Source organism: Pongo abelii, chromosome 2 (genome assembly GCF_028885655.2).
Source record: "Pongo abelii isolate AG06213 chromosome 2, NHGRI_mPonAbe1-v2.0_pri, whole genome shotgun sequence".
NCBI lineage: Eukaryota > Metazoa > Chordata > Mammalia > Primates > Hominidae > Pongo > Pongo abelii.
In genome coordinates, this window is record NC_085928.1 from 188,827,759 (window position 1) to 188,844,266 (window position 16,508).

General features: G+C 36.8%; 1 protein-coding gene across 3 annotated transcripts in view; it reads left to right on the top strand.

Moving 5' to 3' along the window:
• KCNMB2 (potassium calcium-activated channel subfamily M regulatory beta subunit 2) overlaps positions 1-10,756 on the top strand; it is a 303,117-nt gene extending 292,361 nt beyond the window's left edge. For all 3 annotated transcript variants that reach the window (XM_054553019.2, XM_054553020.2, XM_009239553.4), the window contains one exon: positions 8,978-10,756. In XM_054553019.2, coding sequence (XP_054408994.1) covers positions 8,978-9,262 — 285 coding nt within the window. In that variant the 3' untranslated portion in view covers positions 9,263-10,756. The remainder of the gene's footprint in view (positions 1-8,977) is intronic.
• Positions 10,757-16,508: the final 5,752 nt, after the last annotated feature.

Below are 16,508 nucleotides of genomic sequence, written 5' to 3' on the forward strand. Positions count from 1 at the left end.
AGTCAATCTGTCTGCATCTTGGTAGAAAGCATTTTATTTTTACATTTTTACCCTCTCTCACATAGTTTTTCTTTAGCCTTTAAACCCAGTGCCCAAACTCTTGTCAACATTATGACCAAAGCTGCTTAAGCTGATAAACTGTCATGCTCTCCTGGAGCCACTGCCTGACTAATGGGCTCTGGGAGCTACAAGAGGGCTCAAGGGTCCCTGCCTCCCTTGGCTACAAGGCTGTCACTAGCATCATAAAAAATAGCAGCTGAGTATTAATTCACTATGGTTGTTGCTTGTGAATACCTCAATGCCCATCTCCTTCAGGAGTTTAAAACCTCTTTTACTTACCAGGAATTCCCAAAACATGCCCCTATGATTTGAGGTTAGATTAAAAATGTAGTTTGGTGCAAAAAAAAGGAAACTATACCCATTTTTTGGTATATGGCATAATACTATATATCTGGTCTGATGATGTAGAAAAATCCAAATTCAGTTTCTCCTACTATACTCTCACAACACACTGCTAACTCCAGGTGTGTGGGGGGCTTTTCCCCACACATAATGAAGGTGAGCTCAGAATAATAAAATAATTTTCCCAGAGTTACACATTCACTAACTAATTATGTCTGAATTAAAATCTAAGTCTTTTTACTTCATCATGCTTGCTCTTAAAAGAGTAAAACATTAGTGCATCTCCTTGAGAGAATAAAGACAACAGTTCTGAAAAATCCAAATTCTATGAATTATTCATCCTTCTGATAGATATTTTGGTGAACAGGTGAGAATCTACACCATTCCATCCTATTCCAAGAGGCACTTAGGATCAAGTAAGAAACAATGAGCAAGGAATAGAATTATCTGTTATCCACAGGTAAGATTAGGACTGTATATTCAGCATCAGTTTATGTAGAGTGGATATTAAACAGATAGAAGCTTACCCTGAAAGGGGTTAAAAAGAAAAGTGGGGGGTGGGGGGTGGAGGAGGGGAATATGCCCTGAAATTTGGCATTTGACATCCCATAATTAGCATTTTAAATTTGAGATATTTCTTAGACATTTGCTGAAACTGCCTGTAGACCATAGATTCAGAAACATTTTGTGACTGACAAAGTTTAGTCACTCCTTACCAAAGTTGAAATCTGGGACAGCTGAAGAGGGCACCTTTGTGTATAAGTAAAAGAAAGAATGTGCCAGAAAGAAGCTGATACTCAGCATCGAGAAGAAAAGCAGGGGGAAGGAAACTAGTGCTTTTCAATTGCCAAGAGAGAGGGGCGTGGTGAAGATTCAAGGTCAGATTAGATATTGGCCTCACTTTAGGACTAATTGGATACATCAGAATCCTAGGGATTCCATGGTTTAAGCTCTCTGGATATTGTCTAATCCCAAAGCTCTGAGAAGTTTCTATCTCCTTAGTCAAGTTCCCAGGTCTTTCAAGTTTCTTCTCTACTCCAAATCAAGCAGAAGTGCCATAATAGATATGAGACCTGTGGGCAAATACAGGAAAGGAAAATCTCTCTGTAGTGGGACCTTTGTCTCAATACTGAAAGAAACAGTCATGCATAGCAGTGTGAATTCTGTTTTCCTTTTCACTACTAAATACTTGGAACGGTCCACTTGCCAAAATCAAGCAGATACTAGAAGTTCAAACTAAACAAGTCTAAGGTAAATGTTGTAGGATCCAGTTTTTTAAAAAGTGATGGTAAAGAGCATGAAGTCTCAAAAGGAGTGGGAAGAAATGAAGTCTCAATTTACTTTCTCAACTCATCTGTTTATCATTAATGTTCAAGAAATTCAAAAGTTCAAAATATATTTGTGAATCCAAGGCTACCAGCTGGGGAACTATACATTCTTTGAACATTCAAGCTATGTCCCATTCTCAAGCATAGAATGCAAAGTCTGGTACATTATATATGCTTAATAAATATGTGCATAATATTCATTGTTTGGGAACACTAGAAAAAGTTCCATTGACTTTGGAACCAATAATATTTATGTTTCACATGAGCAATGTTTTTTTCCATTTTTGGTTTTTGTTTGTTTGTTTGTTTACTTCATGGACATTGTAGACTAGGACCTGGTTACTAAGGAGTTTTTACAGTACATGTGTGGCCCACTTCTATGATGGTACAGTCTTTACCGAAAGGCTTTTTAGCCACATTCTCATCTAATTTCATCACCCATCTGTGTGGTTTTTTTCTGTTTCTCTCTATACATTCTGTATTGTTTATGTTTTTGTCACCTATATATAACATGCTATATGGTATATTGGAGACAACAAATATTGAATGGATTTTTATCAAATTTCTAACCCCATTTCAAGAATAAGACACTTCCCTCTTTATAAAAAGGCAAATGAAGAACACACCTTTCCCTTGAAGTGATCTGAGAAATGGATAGCTCCCTTCCTACCATCACAAGGAAAAGGAGGCTGACAGTGAGGTTATTCAGCCAAAAACACTCTCTTACTGCCTCCTCCCTTCCCCACATCTTTTATTTTTAAGATGAAGGCATGTCACTCTTCACTTCACACAAGCCTAGTGAAGCATGTCTGAAAAAAAGCCCAACAGGTAGTTCTAAAAACTTCTGTCCATCATGAGAATAAAAATAACTGTTCTGAAAGATTCTGGAAGAGAGGCTAAGGAAAAAAAAATTTAGTCAGCTCCTCAAAAATTGGAAAGAAGATGCAATTGCTGGACCTTCATTGCCCATGTAAGGGAAAGGACGATCAGAAGACATTGACAGGACCCAAGGTTTTTCAGCTGGGAAAGGAAAGAGCATGACCATGGGTCCATCCCTGTGGTTTTCAGTACTAAAGAGAAGTTTCTGTCTGTCAAGAATCTAAGGATTGGGAAAAGCAGTAAGATTTTATTAACAAAACTCAATATTAAGAGAGATGTAAGTCTAAATCTTCCACTGAATGGCTGCTTCAGAGGTTTGATAGATTTATATAGTCACATATTAAGGCACAAAAGAAAGAATGACCTATAGCCATGGCAAAATATTAACATATTTTTATCAGTACTAAAATATATTGTATATATAAAATTATTACTCATATATTCTTTCCGTAAAATATCATACAGAGTCTAAAACCTAAATCTTCCCTTTCCCACACCTCCCACCAAAAAAGAAAGATCTAAAAATGATGGATGTTTATTTTTTCTATCTAAATTACATTTTTCCAACTAAGTTTATATCTCAGTAAAGTTTTGTTTATTGAAATGCATTCTATGTATTCAAAACCAAAGACATAAAAATACCCTCTGAACACATGATAAAATCATAATAAGATAACTAAATCTTCACTCTAAATTCACACCTGCCTAAGAAACATACTCATGGCTATCATTTGAGCCACAGAAACAAAAACCTAGGCTCCTAGTGTAGAATTCGGCATAATGCAAATCTCCTAAGACAAAAAGGCAAGGGACATGAGATTACAGCCATTAAACAGGACTGCTTCTGTGAAAACCACGCAGCTAGTAATTTTCTCGTCTTAGAGATTTCATAGTTTAGTATGTGACGCTTGATTGACGACTTTTAGACGATCATGTGGACAAATGTGAAATTCCAATAGAAAAACATGTTAATGAAAATTTATTGAGGCTTTATGCATATTCATCATTTAATCCTCACAAAAAATACCCTGCCATGAAGGCTCTATTAACCCCATTATATAGATTTAAAAAAATTGATTCTGAGAGGCCACATAACTTGCCTATAGTCACACAGTAACCAGATCTCCTGAGCACAAGTTAGGAGCTTGTTATACTACTCATACATTCATGATCACCAAAGGACTTATCAATAATAAAAGTACATGACTGATTGACAAATAGTAGAATTTTCATTTTCAGGGACAGTTAACGGTCTAGTGATAGCTGGTTTATATGTATGTTAAAAAATGACAAGATGAGAAAGAGCTAAAAACACCAGGGCAGAGGACCTTTTCTCCACTGGTATCTGCCTGTTGCTCATATGTGTACCATTGGCCCTGAGGTCCCACAATCAATCAAGTATGGACCATGCCTCATCCATCCAGCCCACATGCATGCAATGAAAGCCCAATGGCTTTCAACTTTAATTAGCAGCTCCTGTATTACAGTTCTGCCAGATGGTCTCAATGGTAGTTTATATGAAGAATCTTACCTACTGACAGAATTATTGCCATCTGTCTGACAAATGTTTGTTTAAAAATCTATATTTTTAAGCTGAATCAATTCACAAAAGCATAAGAAAAGGAAAAACTTCACTTTCAATGGAATGCCATTTTTACTGAGATCATTTCAATAACTTAGCACTGTTCACCACTGAAATTGCTACTATAAACTATCTTGGCACAAAAATATACAGATACCTGAAGCATTCATAATCTAAATTGGCTTGGTTTAAATTCAACTAGAAATGGTATGTCTGTTATTTTTTAAATGCTTTGGTTCAAAAAACATTTCTAAAAATGTTAAAGAAATGATCAGGTCATCTTTGAAGATGTCCATTTTTGAAGGACAAAAATAAAGGTATTCCCACACTGCCTTACACCCTTTTGATCCAGAGGCATCCAACTGGTAGGAAATTTGCTTCATGGCAGTCAAAGTCCAGTTTTCATACTAAATTATAACTGACTGAAAAATTCTGCTTTCTTGGTGATACTTTCACCCCCTTAATGCCTTGCTAGTACCAGGGGATTCTCTGCTCTACTCACCTATACAAATGTATTCACATTTATTCTTAGCTGGTTAAATTTTAAGGTGTCAACCAGACCTTGCTACAAGAACAGCACATTAAACGTGGTTTACGATAAATGCCAGCATGCTCATCCTCCATTCTTAACTAATCAAAGAAACTTCCTGCTGTTTATAGTCAAATAATTCAATGACTACAGCTCAGCAAAAAAAAAAAAAAAAAAAAAAAAAAAAAGCAAGGTGCCTGTGTGCCCACTGATAAAGTCAGGGGAAAGAGTAATTCAAATATATTTCATAAGCCAAAACTTTTTGTTTTTTAAATATTTTGTTCTTGAGAAATCTACTGATCTAAATTTTTCTGAAATTTCAGGCTTCTACCCCAAAGCCTATATCAATGTACCTCAAAGTTCACCCGCTTCCTTATCTGTGTCTCTGCATATAGTCATGGAGGCTGTGCATTGCACAGAGGTACCAAACACATTGTAAAAGTCATATATGTGAATATTTATAGTTGCAATGCAAAAATTGGTAAATGACAGTAAGACATGAGTTTTATAAATAAAATAAGTTTATTAGGATAATTTTCCAACTGAAAATGATAATGTTTTGAAGAAGGAGCACAGTGTTTCAGCTCACACTAAAACACTGTATAGATAAGCAGTGATTCTGCCAGAAACCAATTTAATTCTGATAAATCAGATAAGTTAATCATTTGATTACATAAGGGGCAGGACAGTAAAAAGTCTATTGAGAGGTTCTTACCAATAGAGAAGAGAGTTAACCAAAAACCCAAACATCTCCCAGAAAAGTGATTTAAGTCACGTTTTTCCAAACTTAAAAAAAAAACCCTCATTATTATATCAGTTTTGTCATGGTACATTTATAAACCAAGGAATATAAGTCACAGAGATTTCCTCAGAGATAGCTTTTTTAATTAAAAATGTGTCCAACTATATCTAACATAAAATAAAAAGAAAAACTACAAAAAAGTTATTGAATTCCATCTGTATCTAGATAAGAAAGTGGAGAAAGGGAAGAGTGAACAGGAAGAGGAACAGAGAGAAAGATTTAAGGCCAGGTGGGGGTTGAAGGAAGGGCAAGGAAGGAGGAGATACAAAAGAAAACAAAATCCAAAGATATAAGTGTGTATTAATCTGTTTTCACACTGCTAAAAAGAACAACTGAGACTGGGCAATTTATAAAAGAAAAAGGTTTAGTTGACTCATGGTTCTGCATGGCTGGGGAGGCATCAGGAAACTTACAATCATGATGGAAGGCAAAGGGGAAGCAAGGCACGTCTTTTCATACTGGCAGGAGAGACAGCATGAGGGCCGGGGGGCTGCCAGACACTTTTAAACCATCACTTCTTATGAGAACTCACTCATTATCATGAGAACAGCATGGAGAAACCACCTCCATGATCCAGTCACCTCCCACCAGGTCCTTCCCTGACACATGGAAATTATGATTTGAGATGAGACTTGAGTGGAGACACAGAGCCAAACCACATCATTCTGCCCCGGCTCTTCCCAAATCTCATGTCCTTTATACATTTCAAAACCAATCATGCCTTCCCAACAGTCCCCCAAAGTCTTAAATCATTCCAGCATTAACTCAAAATTCCAAGCCCAAAGTCTCATCTGAGATAAGGCAAATCCCTTCCACCTATGAGCCTGTAAAATCAAAAACAAGTTAGTTACTTCCAAGATACAATGGGGGTACAGGCATTGGGTAAATAGACCCATTCCAAATGGGAGAAATTGGCTAAAGCAAAGGGACCACAGGCCCCATACAAGTCCAAAACCTGGACAGGCAGTCATTAAATCTTAAAGTTCCAAAATAATCTCCTTTGACTCCATGTCTCACATTCGGGGCACATTGATGCAAGAGATGGGTTCCCAAGGCCTTGGGCAGCTTCACCCTGTGGTGTGGTTCTGTAGGGTACAGCCCCTGCAGTTGCTTTCCCGGGCTGGCTCTGAGTGCCTGCAGCTTTTCTAGGCACACAGTGCAAGCTGTCAGTGGATCTATTCTTCTGGGGTCTGAAGGACAGTGGCCCTCTTCTCACAGCTCCACTAGGCAGTGCCCCAGTGGGGATTCTGTGTGGGGACTCCAACCCCACATTTCCCTTCTGCATTGCCCTAGCAGAGGTTCTCCATGAGGGCTCCACCCCTACATCAGAATTCTGCCTGGACACCCAGGCATTTCTATCTATCCTCTGAAATCTAGGTGGAAGTTCCAAAACCTTAACTCTTTTGCACACCTGCAGTCCCAACAACACCTGGAAGCTGCCAAGGCTTGGGGCTTGCACCCTCTGAAGCAATAGCCTGAGCTGTACACTGACCCCTTATAGCCACAGCTGGAACAGCTGGAAAACAGGGCACCAAGTCGCAAGGCTGCACAGAGCAGCAGGGCCCTAGGCCATTTTTCCCTCCATGCCTCCAGGCCTGTGATGGGAAGAGCTAGTACAAAAATCTCTGACATGCCTAGAGACATTTTCCCCATTGTGTTGGCTATTAACATTCAGCTCCTCCTTACTTATGCCAATTTCTGCAGAAAGCTTGAATTTCTCCCCAGAAAATGGGTTTTTCTTTTCTACCAACATGGTCAGGCTGCACATTTTCCAAACTTTTATGCTTTTAAACATAAGCTCCAATTTCAAATCATCTCTTTGTGAATGCATATAACTGCACATTTCAAGAAAAGCCAGGTCACCTCTTGAATGCTCTGCTGGTTAGAAATTTCTTCTGTCAGATATCCTAATTCATCTCTCTCAAGTTCAAAGTTCCGCATATTTCTATGGCAGGGACAAAATGCTGCTAATCTCTTTGCTAAAGCATGGCAAGCACAACCTTTGCTCCAGTTCTCAGTAAGTTACTCATCTCTATCTGAAACTACCTCAGTCTGGACTTCTTTGTCCATATCACTATCATCATTTTGGTCAAAACCATTCAACAAATCTCTAGGAAGTTCCAAATTTTCCTTCATCTTCCTGTCTTCTTCTGAGTGCTTCAAACTGTTCCAACCTCTGCCTGTTACCCAGTTCCAAAGTTGCTTCCACATTTTAAAGTTATCTTTATAGAAATATCCCACTGGCCTGGTACCAATTCTCTGTATTAGCTTATTTTCACACTGTTATAAAGATAATACCCGAGACTAGGTAATTTATAAATGAAAAAGGTTTAATTAACTCACAGTTCCACATGGCTGGGAAGGCCTCAGGAAACTTACAATCATGGCAGAAAATGAAGGAGAAGCAAGGCACATCTTCTCATGGTGGCAAGCAAGAGAGAGAACATGAGGGAAGAACTGTCAAACAGTTTTAAACCATCAAATCTCATGAGAACTTACTCACTATCATAAGAAAAGCATGGGGGAAACTGCCCCCATGATCCAATCACTTCCTACCAGGTCCCTCTCCTGACACATGGTATTACAATTAAAGTGAGATTTGGGTGGGGACACAAAGACAAACCATATCAAAGTGTGTAGAAATAAAGAGAGGAGAGACATGTAAAAGAGGTAGCCAAAGAAAAGAGAGGTGAAAAGATCAAAAGAAAGGTAGCGTAAGTTCTCAGGTGAGTGGTGATTAAAGAACTGTTTTATTCTTCCTCGGCTTATAGGAAAAACTGTTTTATTTTTCCTTGGCTTATAGGAAAAGCTACTTTGGCATACTAAATGGGTCTGACCCACTCATCTCAGCTCTTTAACTATTCAATATTCCTACACATGACAGATTTCTTTTTCAGTAATTCAACAGAAGTGTAGCTGTTTTTTTATGACAGTTGCAAGGTAACCAAATAAAATGAAGCCAAGACAAAAAGATAAAAGTAAACTACTTTCCCTGAGAGAACTGGTAAGTTTTTATGTTATGTGGACAGATGTGAACAGACAAAATGATGGCAGAGTTGACATTCTGATTCCATAAAGAAGTATGTTTGATAGAAAATAATTAAAACCTATCATACCTAGTTATGGCAAAAAGAATTCTGGGAATCATTTAATTTATTTTATGCATGCAACATGGAATGATTAAATCCAGCTAATTAACATATCTATCATTTTATTTCAATCAATAAATAATATATGGGTGAGCAATCAAGGGACATCTTTGTCAGATACCTTAAAACATTGTTTTAATCAATGTGTTATTTATTAGGGTTTCCAAAGGCACCAGTTTGAATATGAAAAGAATAACCACCATGGTTATTTCACAGATCACCTATTTGGACACAATACTCCACCCCCTCCTAGAGTCTGAAACACACAGAGTATCTTCTAGTAACAGTTTATCTTATTCTTCACAGTGCTCCTATATACCTAAATGTGGAAAAAATTTTGAAGAATCCATGTCCCTGGTGAATGTTGTCATGGAAAACTTCAGGAAGTATCAACACTTCTCCTGCTATTCTGACCCAGAAGGAAACCAGAAGAACGTTATCCTAACCAAACTCTACAGTTCCAACGTGCTGTTCCATTCACTCTTCTGGCCAACCTGTATGATGGCCGGGGGCGTGGCAATTGTTGCCATGGTGAAACTTACACAGTACCTCTCCCTACTATGTGAGAGGATCCAACGGATCAATAGATAAATGCAAAAATGGATAAAATAATTTTTGTTAAAGCTCAAATACTGTTTTCTTTCATTCTTCACCAAAGAACCTTAAGTTTGTAATGTGCAGTCTGTTATGAGTTCCCTAATATATTCTTATATGTAGAGCAATAATACAAAAGCTGTTCTATATGCAAACATGTCTTTATTATTCAGGAGAATAAATAACTGTTTTGTGTTGGTTGGTGGTTTTCATAATCTTATTTCTGTACTGGAACTAGTACTTTCTTCTCTCATTCCGCCAAAATAGGGCTCAGTTATTCATTTGCCAAGCTTCGTGGAGGAATGTACGTGACATCAGTGTGATAAAGTCTGTGTTCTGAGTTGTCAGATCTCTTGAAGACAATATTTTTCATCACTTATTGTTTACTAAAGCTACAGCCAAAAATATTTTTTTCTTTTCTCCTTCTAAACTGAGCCCTATAGCAAGTGAAGAGACCAGATTTCCTAATTAAAGGAAGTTAGGTACTTTCCTTGTATTTTTTACCATAACACTGTAAAGAAGAGGGGAAACCCAGCCAGCTACTTTTTTTCATCACTTTTTATTCATAACTTCAGATTTTTAAAACTAATTTCCAAAATATAAGCTGTTTTCATTAGCCAGTTCTATAATATCTTCCTGTGATTTATGTAGAAAATGAACAGACCCCTTTTCCATTTAAGACCCTGCTACTGTGTGAAGAGATGATACTTACAAGGAGTGTCATTACCTGTGAGCTGACTGAATGTTGGTAGGTGCTCCATTACAATCCAGGAAAGTCTGTGTTACTGATATTTGTGTGGAAATCTTTATTTCATTTCAATTTAACCGTTAGATGGTAAAATTAAGATGCTACTTGCTGGTAAAAATTGGTGGACTGGTTTCAATGGGTAAATCTGTTGTGGCAAATTAATGTGTTGGAATATTGCTCTTTGTGAATTTGTGTTTAAGTCAATGAATGTGTAGTATCTCCTTCTGACAAGCATTCCCTATTGGGATTTTAAAGCTATGTGCACAGAATATTAGTCTCTTCTACATGTTTTATTTTTCTATTTATAATTCCCTTTTTTGTTGTTATATTTTATACACAGAATAGATCTTTTTTCTAACACATATTTGAACTGAATAACAGACTTAAAGAAAGCCTTTGTTCACATTGCTATTTACTTATTGTGTTTGGGGGAAAATATGACGGATTGATTTTAAATGAAAAACATTCCATCTTTCATTTAATATCAATATCAAAAGAAGAAGACAAACATCTATCTTTCTCATCTATATTTAAGTACCTTTTTGTAATGTAGTATCAAAGTTTTTTAGGTAATGCAAAATTTTACAAATCATTTGTGGAATGAATGGTAAAACTAATCTGATGAAGTGGAAAATTATTCTGCAATATTGTAATTCATAGTTTGACTTTTCATAAGCAAATAAATCCCTAGGATGTAATCAGGACTTCAAATGTGTAATTAAATTTTTTTTTTTAAAAATCTATTAAATTGCAAGATTTGAATACTTCTTGCATTCTGAGCTGACAAGCCCATGGTAGTCCAAAAACTTGTATTTCACTACCTTTAAAAATATTTTGAGTGATTACAAAGAAAGTTTCTTTTTTTAACACCCAAACACATACACATAATGTTGTGACCATTTGAAAAATAGGATGAAAAACTCTTTTATTTCTACTCTACTTTAAAACATATAATTCTGAAGATACTAAAGAAATATTTGAGACTATAGAGCTTAAAATGTGCAGTCTTTAATGTTCCTTAGGCTTCCCTTTGAGTGATCCAAGGGTGAAATATATGTGAGTGAAATTATCAGATGGGTTAATTTATTTTTACTTAATTCTGAATTTTTATTAAAAATTCCCAAATAATGTTTAAGATAACAATGTAGAAATTTTTAAATAATGACACCAAAAAGAGATTAACTGCTGCCTTCTAGAATCCCAATACAGCAACAGCCCCTTCAAGAAATTTAGATATATAAACAATTAATGCTCATTATTAAAAGAGAAAGATCTGGGACTAATAATGTTTTAAATGCTTTGCACATGTTAACTAATTTCATCGTTTAACAACTCTATTGGATGAGGTATTATTATTATCTCATCCTACAGATGAGAATGTTGAAGCTAAGAGATGTTAAATAATTTCCCCAAGGCTATACACATACTAAGATGGTGAAGAGCTAAGAAAATAGTCTGTAGTTTTCCTGCTACGGTGACCATTTCCATGACTTTGGCATCTTTTAGATAACACAGGGGGATTCTGAGGCTTGGAAAAGATTATAGGAGTGAAGAAAAAGCATTGAACTGGAAGTCAAAGTACCTCATTGGCGATATGGTGACTAGATGACTTTAAAGTTCTCAATTAGTCTTTTGACTTCTTTGACTGTAAAATTAGGAGGTGAAGTCAGCTGATCATCAAGGTCCCTTTTAACACTAACATTCCATCCTAAGTATGTGGAAAGAGGAATGAATACCATTTGCTAACCTTCAGAGCACAGGTCTGATTCTCAAACAGAATCTGCATATATTAATCTATAGATTGAAAAACAGCTTTTCTGTTGATATTCCTAGTAAGTCTTTCATTTTTAAGCCCTAAAGCTATATTTCCAACTGCTAGAAGCAGAGCTCTGATCTCCATATTATTCATCAAGAATGATTTCCCTAAATGGAATAAACGTCTACACTTCCAAATCACTTTCAGTATCCGATTGGCACATCCCATCTAAAGCTTTATTGATTTCAGATTCTCTGAGTTGCAATTGTATTAAAACCCAGAAATGGTAAATGCACCAATGATTGCTTGCAAATAGCTATAATAAATATATGATTCTGTAGAAAGCTACTGGCAAAACACTAGCTGACACTGGTAATGACAGTGTAGGCAATCATAAAATACCTCTTATGTAGACCACGTGACATATAGAGTTCCAGCAGGCTACCCTTTCCCATTGCTGTGAATGACCATGTTGACCATGCTGTGAATGCATGGCATTTATAAAGCAAATATTATTTTCAGGATGTCAAGCCATAAATTTCTTATCACATTTCTGTCGGTGAAACATCTTAACACTGTAATCATTCCACTGGCATTAAAAGTGAGACCAGCAGGCTAGCAAAACAATATGAGCAATTGACTCAAGTGAGTTAAAACAATAATTTTAAAGCAATGGTTTGTTCTAATACAAGCATAGTTAAATTTCCTCCCTCCTCCACCAAAACACTGAAATGAACAATGTTGAAGTAAGTAAGGTAGTTCTCATTGTCCGTGTAAGGAAGAAGGGATGATTAAAGGGTAGACACTGTTCCTTCTCTTCTTAACTTCTGCTCTTTTCTCTCTTCCTTGTAAAATAATTTAATAAGAACAGTCACAGTTCTACAATAACCACTTCGATGTATGGATCATGTAGGAAAGTAGACTCAAGAAATAGTTTCAGGACTCCCCTGAAAAGTTTGTCAGCATGACATGCACAGCAGGACTGAAGAAATAACTTCTACGTTGAATCTGTTCCACCTTTCCATGTTTGAAGTAACTGTAAGAAATAATACAAAGTATACAACACTGCCTTATATTTTAAGAATGCCTTTGTAATCTACTAGATGGGTCAACAAACACACATGAAATAAAAAATAGAGAACAACAATTAGGTATCTAATCCACATGGGTGGGGATAATATTTACAAAGTATTGGTATGGGGCTTAAATGGCTTATGTATGTAAATATCAAGCATTGTATACAGCATATAACAGACATAATAGTAAATAACAGTAGTTATTATAATTAATAATAAATGTACAAGTCGTATTAGTATACCCACTAGTAGTATATAATCTCTTGGAGCTAGAATAGCTCTAAAATGTCATTTTTGCCCAAAACGCACATCAATAAATTCCTTCTATAGATTTTAAGCAGGAATCATCTAGCAATAGGAATGGTTACTACCTGAATCCTGCCAGTGATGGGATAGGTCACCACTTAATGCTAGCATGTTTTCCTCATAACAAGTTGAAATCTGTCTCCCTGTAATATCTACCCATCAAGTCTACACAATAAAATCAATACTCCAGCACTGACTTATTTTATTAGTGTTATTTTATTGAAATGAAGGAGGGGATGGGGAAGAGCAATTTCCATTTGTCTCAAACATAAGACCATGAAAAATAACCCATTCAGACAGAATTATGAATAAAGGGAAATTTATGAAGGTAGCGCAAAGGACATCAGTTTTAAAAGGTTAAGAATATATCCATTAGAACCTAAATATTCATGTATGAGTTAAACTGATGAACTAGCTAACTCCTTCTGATGTCTATGTTAGTTTTAATCCTGCACCACCTCTTAAGTATGATTTGGCCTTCTGAAAAGTAACATTGCTGAAACTCTGCATTATGTTCTAATTCAATTTGATGACAACCAGACTCAGATTACTTAAGAGCATAGCTGTGCTTCTAACAAAATATTGCTACAATTGCCATGGGTTTGTCTTGGCTAAGGTACTATGAATTCTGCAGTGCAATACCAAAGAATTGGAAGAAAATGTCAGTCTGTGAATTCCAGTTGTGACTTTGTGATAAGTGTTTCATTTAGGTGGAAAAAGAAGTCATTCTCTCAAACAATATAATCACTTAACTAGGGTTTCCAGAACTGTTTTTTTAACCTTAAAACAAATTTAATCTCCAAGCCCTTGCAAGTTGTAGTATGACTTGTTACCAACATAGTGTATGAAGAGACCACAGAGAAAGCTTCAAAGTCCTCTATACCCTCTACACAACTTCACCAACTAGTATATTGGCAATACTAAAAATTTCTTTAGGTAGCAGACACAACTTATCTTCATAAAAACCTCTCTCTCTCTCTCTCTCTCTCTCTCTCTCTCACTCAGATTTTTTCCTTCTTTTGATTGCACTTTTAATCACACATCAGCAAAGATAATCTCCAGCAACTACATGTTCACAAAATCCCTATTTCTATAGTTACAGAAGGAGAAAACCCCAGTATTAACATCAGTCCTCACAAAAGCCAGATCTCTTAGTATCTCTTGTCCACTACTGGGCCCACCAGTATGGCTCAGAGGATAGTAAACTCTTTGGGGCCAGACTTATAGCATGGCATTACATGCCCACTTCTGTAACGATGGAGGCAGGGCATGTGATTAGCTGCCACACTAAGTGGAAGTCAGATAATTCCTCAAAGGTCAACTGGTGTATGTAAAGAACAGAAGAAGGGATGCTGGGCAAGTAAGAACAGCAGATGTCCACTACTGGAAATGTGAAAAAAAAGCTCACACCAGAGTCTTGTCCCAAAATCTTCTCCCAGATTTTGGTTGAAGGTCCCACATATATGGGGAGGAAAGCACGTATTACTGAAAGCATAAAAGAGCAAAAGAACCAGTGCTCAAAATTTACTTTGCAATTTTTCCATACATGAGTCACTCAGTAATCTCATACAATTTAAAAGAGGGGAAAAGCATTCCTGATTTTCACTAAGTGAAAGATGCAGGAATATTTTTATTTTAGCAGAAGACAAGAAGTTCCCTTAGAAAAAGATAGTAGGGGGCAACTGATATAATAAGAGTTTATAGGAAACAAAAACTAGTTTAAGAGAAAGAAAAGGAGTGATAATATATGAGGAATCATTCAGAATTTAAAAACTCTAATTCAAGCAACCATTACTATTCATCAGATACTAAGGAATTTCTCTGCATTTTTCTTAAGACTGTTGTCCCTTGCATTGAGTAATACCTATTTTGTCTAGCACAGATTCAATTGCCGTGTTACCTGCTTATTTTGGAGTAAATCAACTTTAAGGAGCATGAAGAAGATGAAGGAATGAAACCTCCTTCTCCCTACCTCTTAGTTTTTTTCCCACATCATAACATTTAAGAAAGTGAGTCCTCCTTGGACCATCCAGTGATATTTCTTATCACAGATAAATCAACAGAAAGCATTACTTACCCCACCTACCAACTGCCACACTGTGGTTATTTCAACACCTCATCATCCATGTGATAACCTCACGTAAGGTCTGCCCAAACCCATCAGCCTCCTCTAGTTGAACAATCATCAAATCTCAACCCTTTTACTTGCTGCATTAAAATTCTAGCAGTTTCTACCAGGCAGCTGCAAACCCTGACACTTAGTTCCTTCTCATGGTGAGCAAATAAAATAGGCCCTCCCTGTGCCTTCTGGAGCATGACAGAAGTATCATTTTGGAACAATTGACAGTGTCTGTCTCTAACCAAAAGCATTCAGCTGCTGTAGCTAACATCTAGCAATACCGAGAAGAAAACAGGGAGTTCAGACTGGGGACTGATGTAAAATAGGCCACTTCCTTTCTATCAGTTGTGACAGATGCAGAATTTGGTGCCAATTCTACATTTAGATCCATCTCCAGAAAGTCATAATCAGCTGTGAAGTTTCAGCATTCCTAGAAAAAGTGAATGCTCTAAATATAGCTCAGGTATCTGCCAACAGATATTCCAGGACCCAGATCTAGGCTGGTCAGTCGGGGCCACTTGTTACGGATTGGTTTTGTGCTAACACTAACAGAGGCTTTCCCTTTTCCAATTCTCGATTTCTTTGAAAATGTCACACTATCTGGCTGAATAAATAACCCTTTGAATACTAACAATCCTCAAGTTCACCTGGCAAACATCTAAGACTGTTTAGAAGATTTAACTCGGTATGTTTGAGAAGCCACGTGTCCAAATTATCCAACGATGAAAATACACAACTGTTTGCTCTCTTAAGAAGGAAGTCTTTTAATAGTTGATTAGCCTCAAAAACTCCTGGCATTAACCACCAAACTTGATTTGCAAAAATCCCATGGGGAACTAGAACAAAGGGACTCTTTGCAAGACCAGGGAAAGCCAGCAATTTACTTTACCTCTGATATCACTGTAGTCCAAGAACCCTGAAAAGCAGCCACTGGAAAATTAAAAGCTATCTTCATGTGATCATTCTTGCCATTTTCATTTTTGTTTTATGGGAAGCAGTAAGTCAAACCCAGCCCAAACCCTTGCCTTTGCAGGCATCAAAGCAAGCTAAAAGGAGGAGATTTCTCATTCAGCAAGGGACTGCAGAGCAGCCTTTATTAAGGAAGACTTACACTTCTAAGAAAAACTAGTAACGTTTTGCTGCTGATGATGACTTGGATTGTGGAGGCAACTGGCCCTTCAAGTCTATTTCCCACTGTCACCTTATACCTCAGCCAATCCAGTCAAAGGCCATCCCCA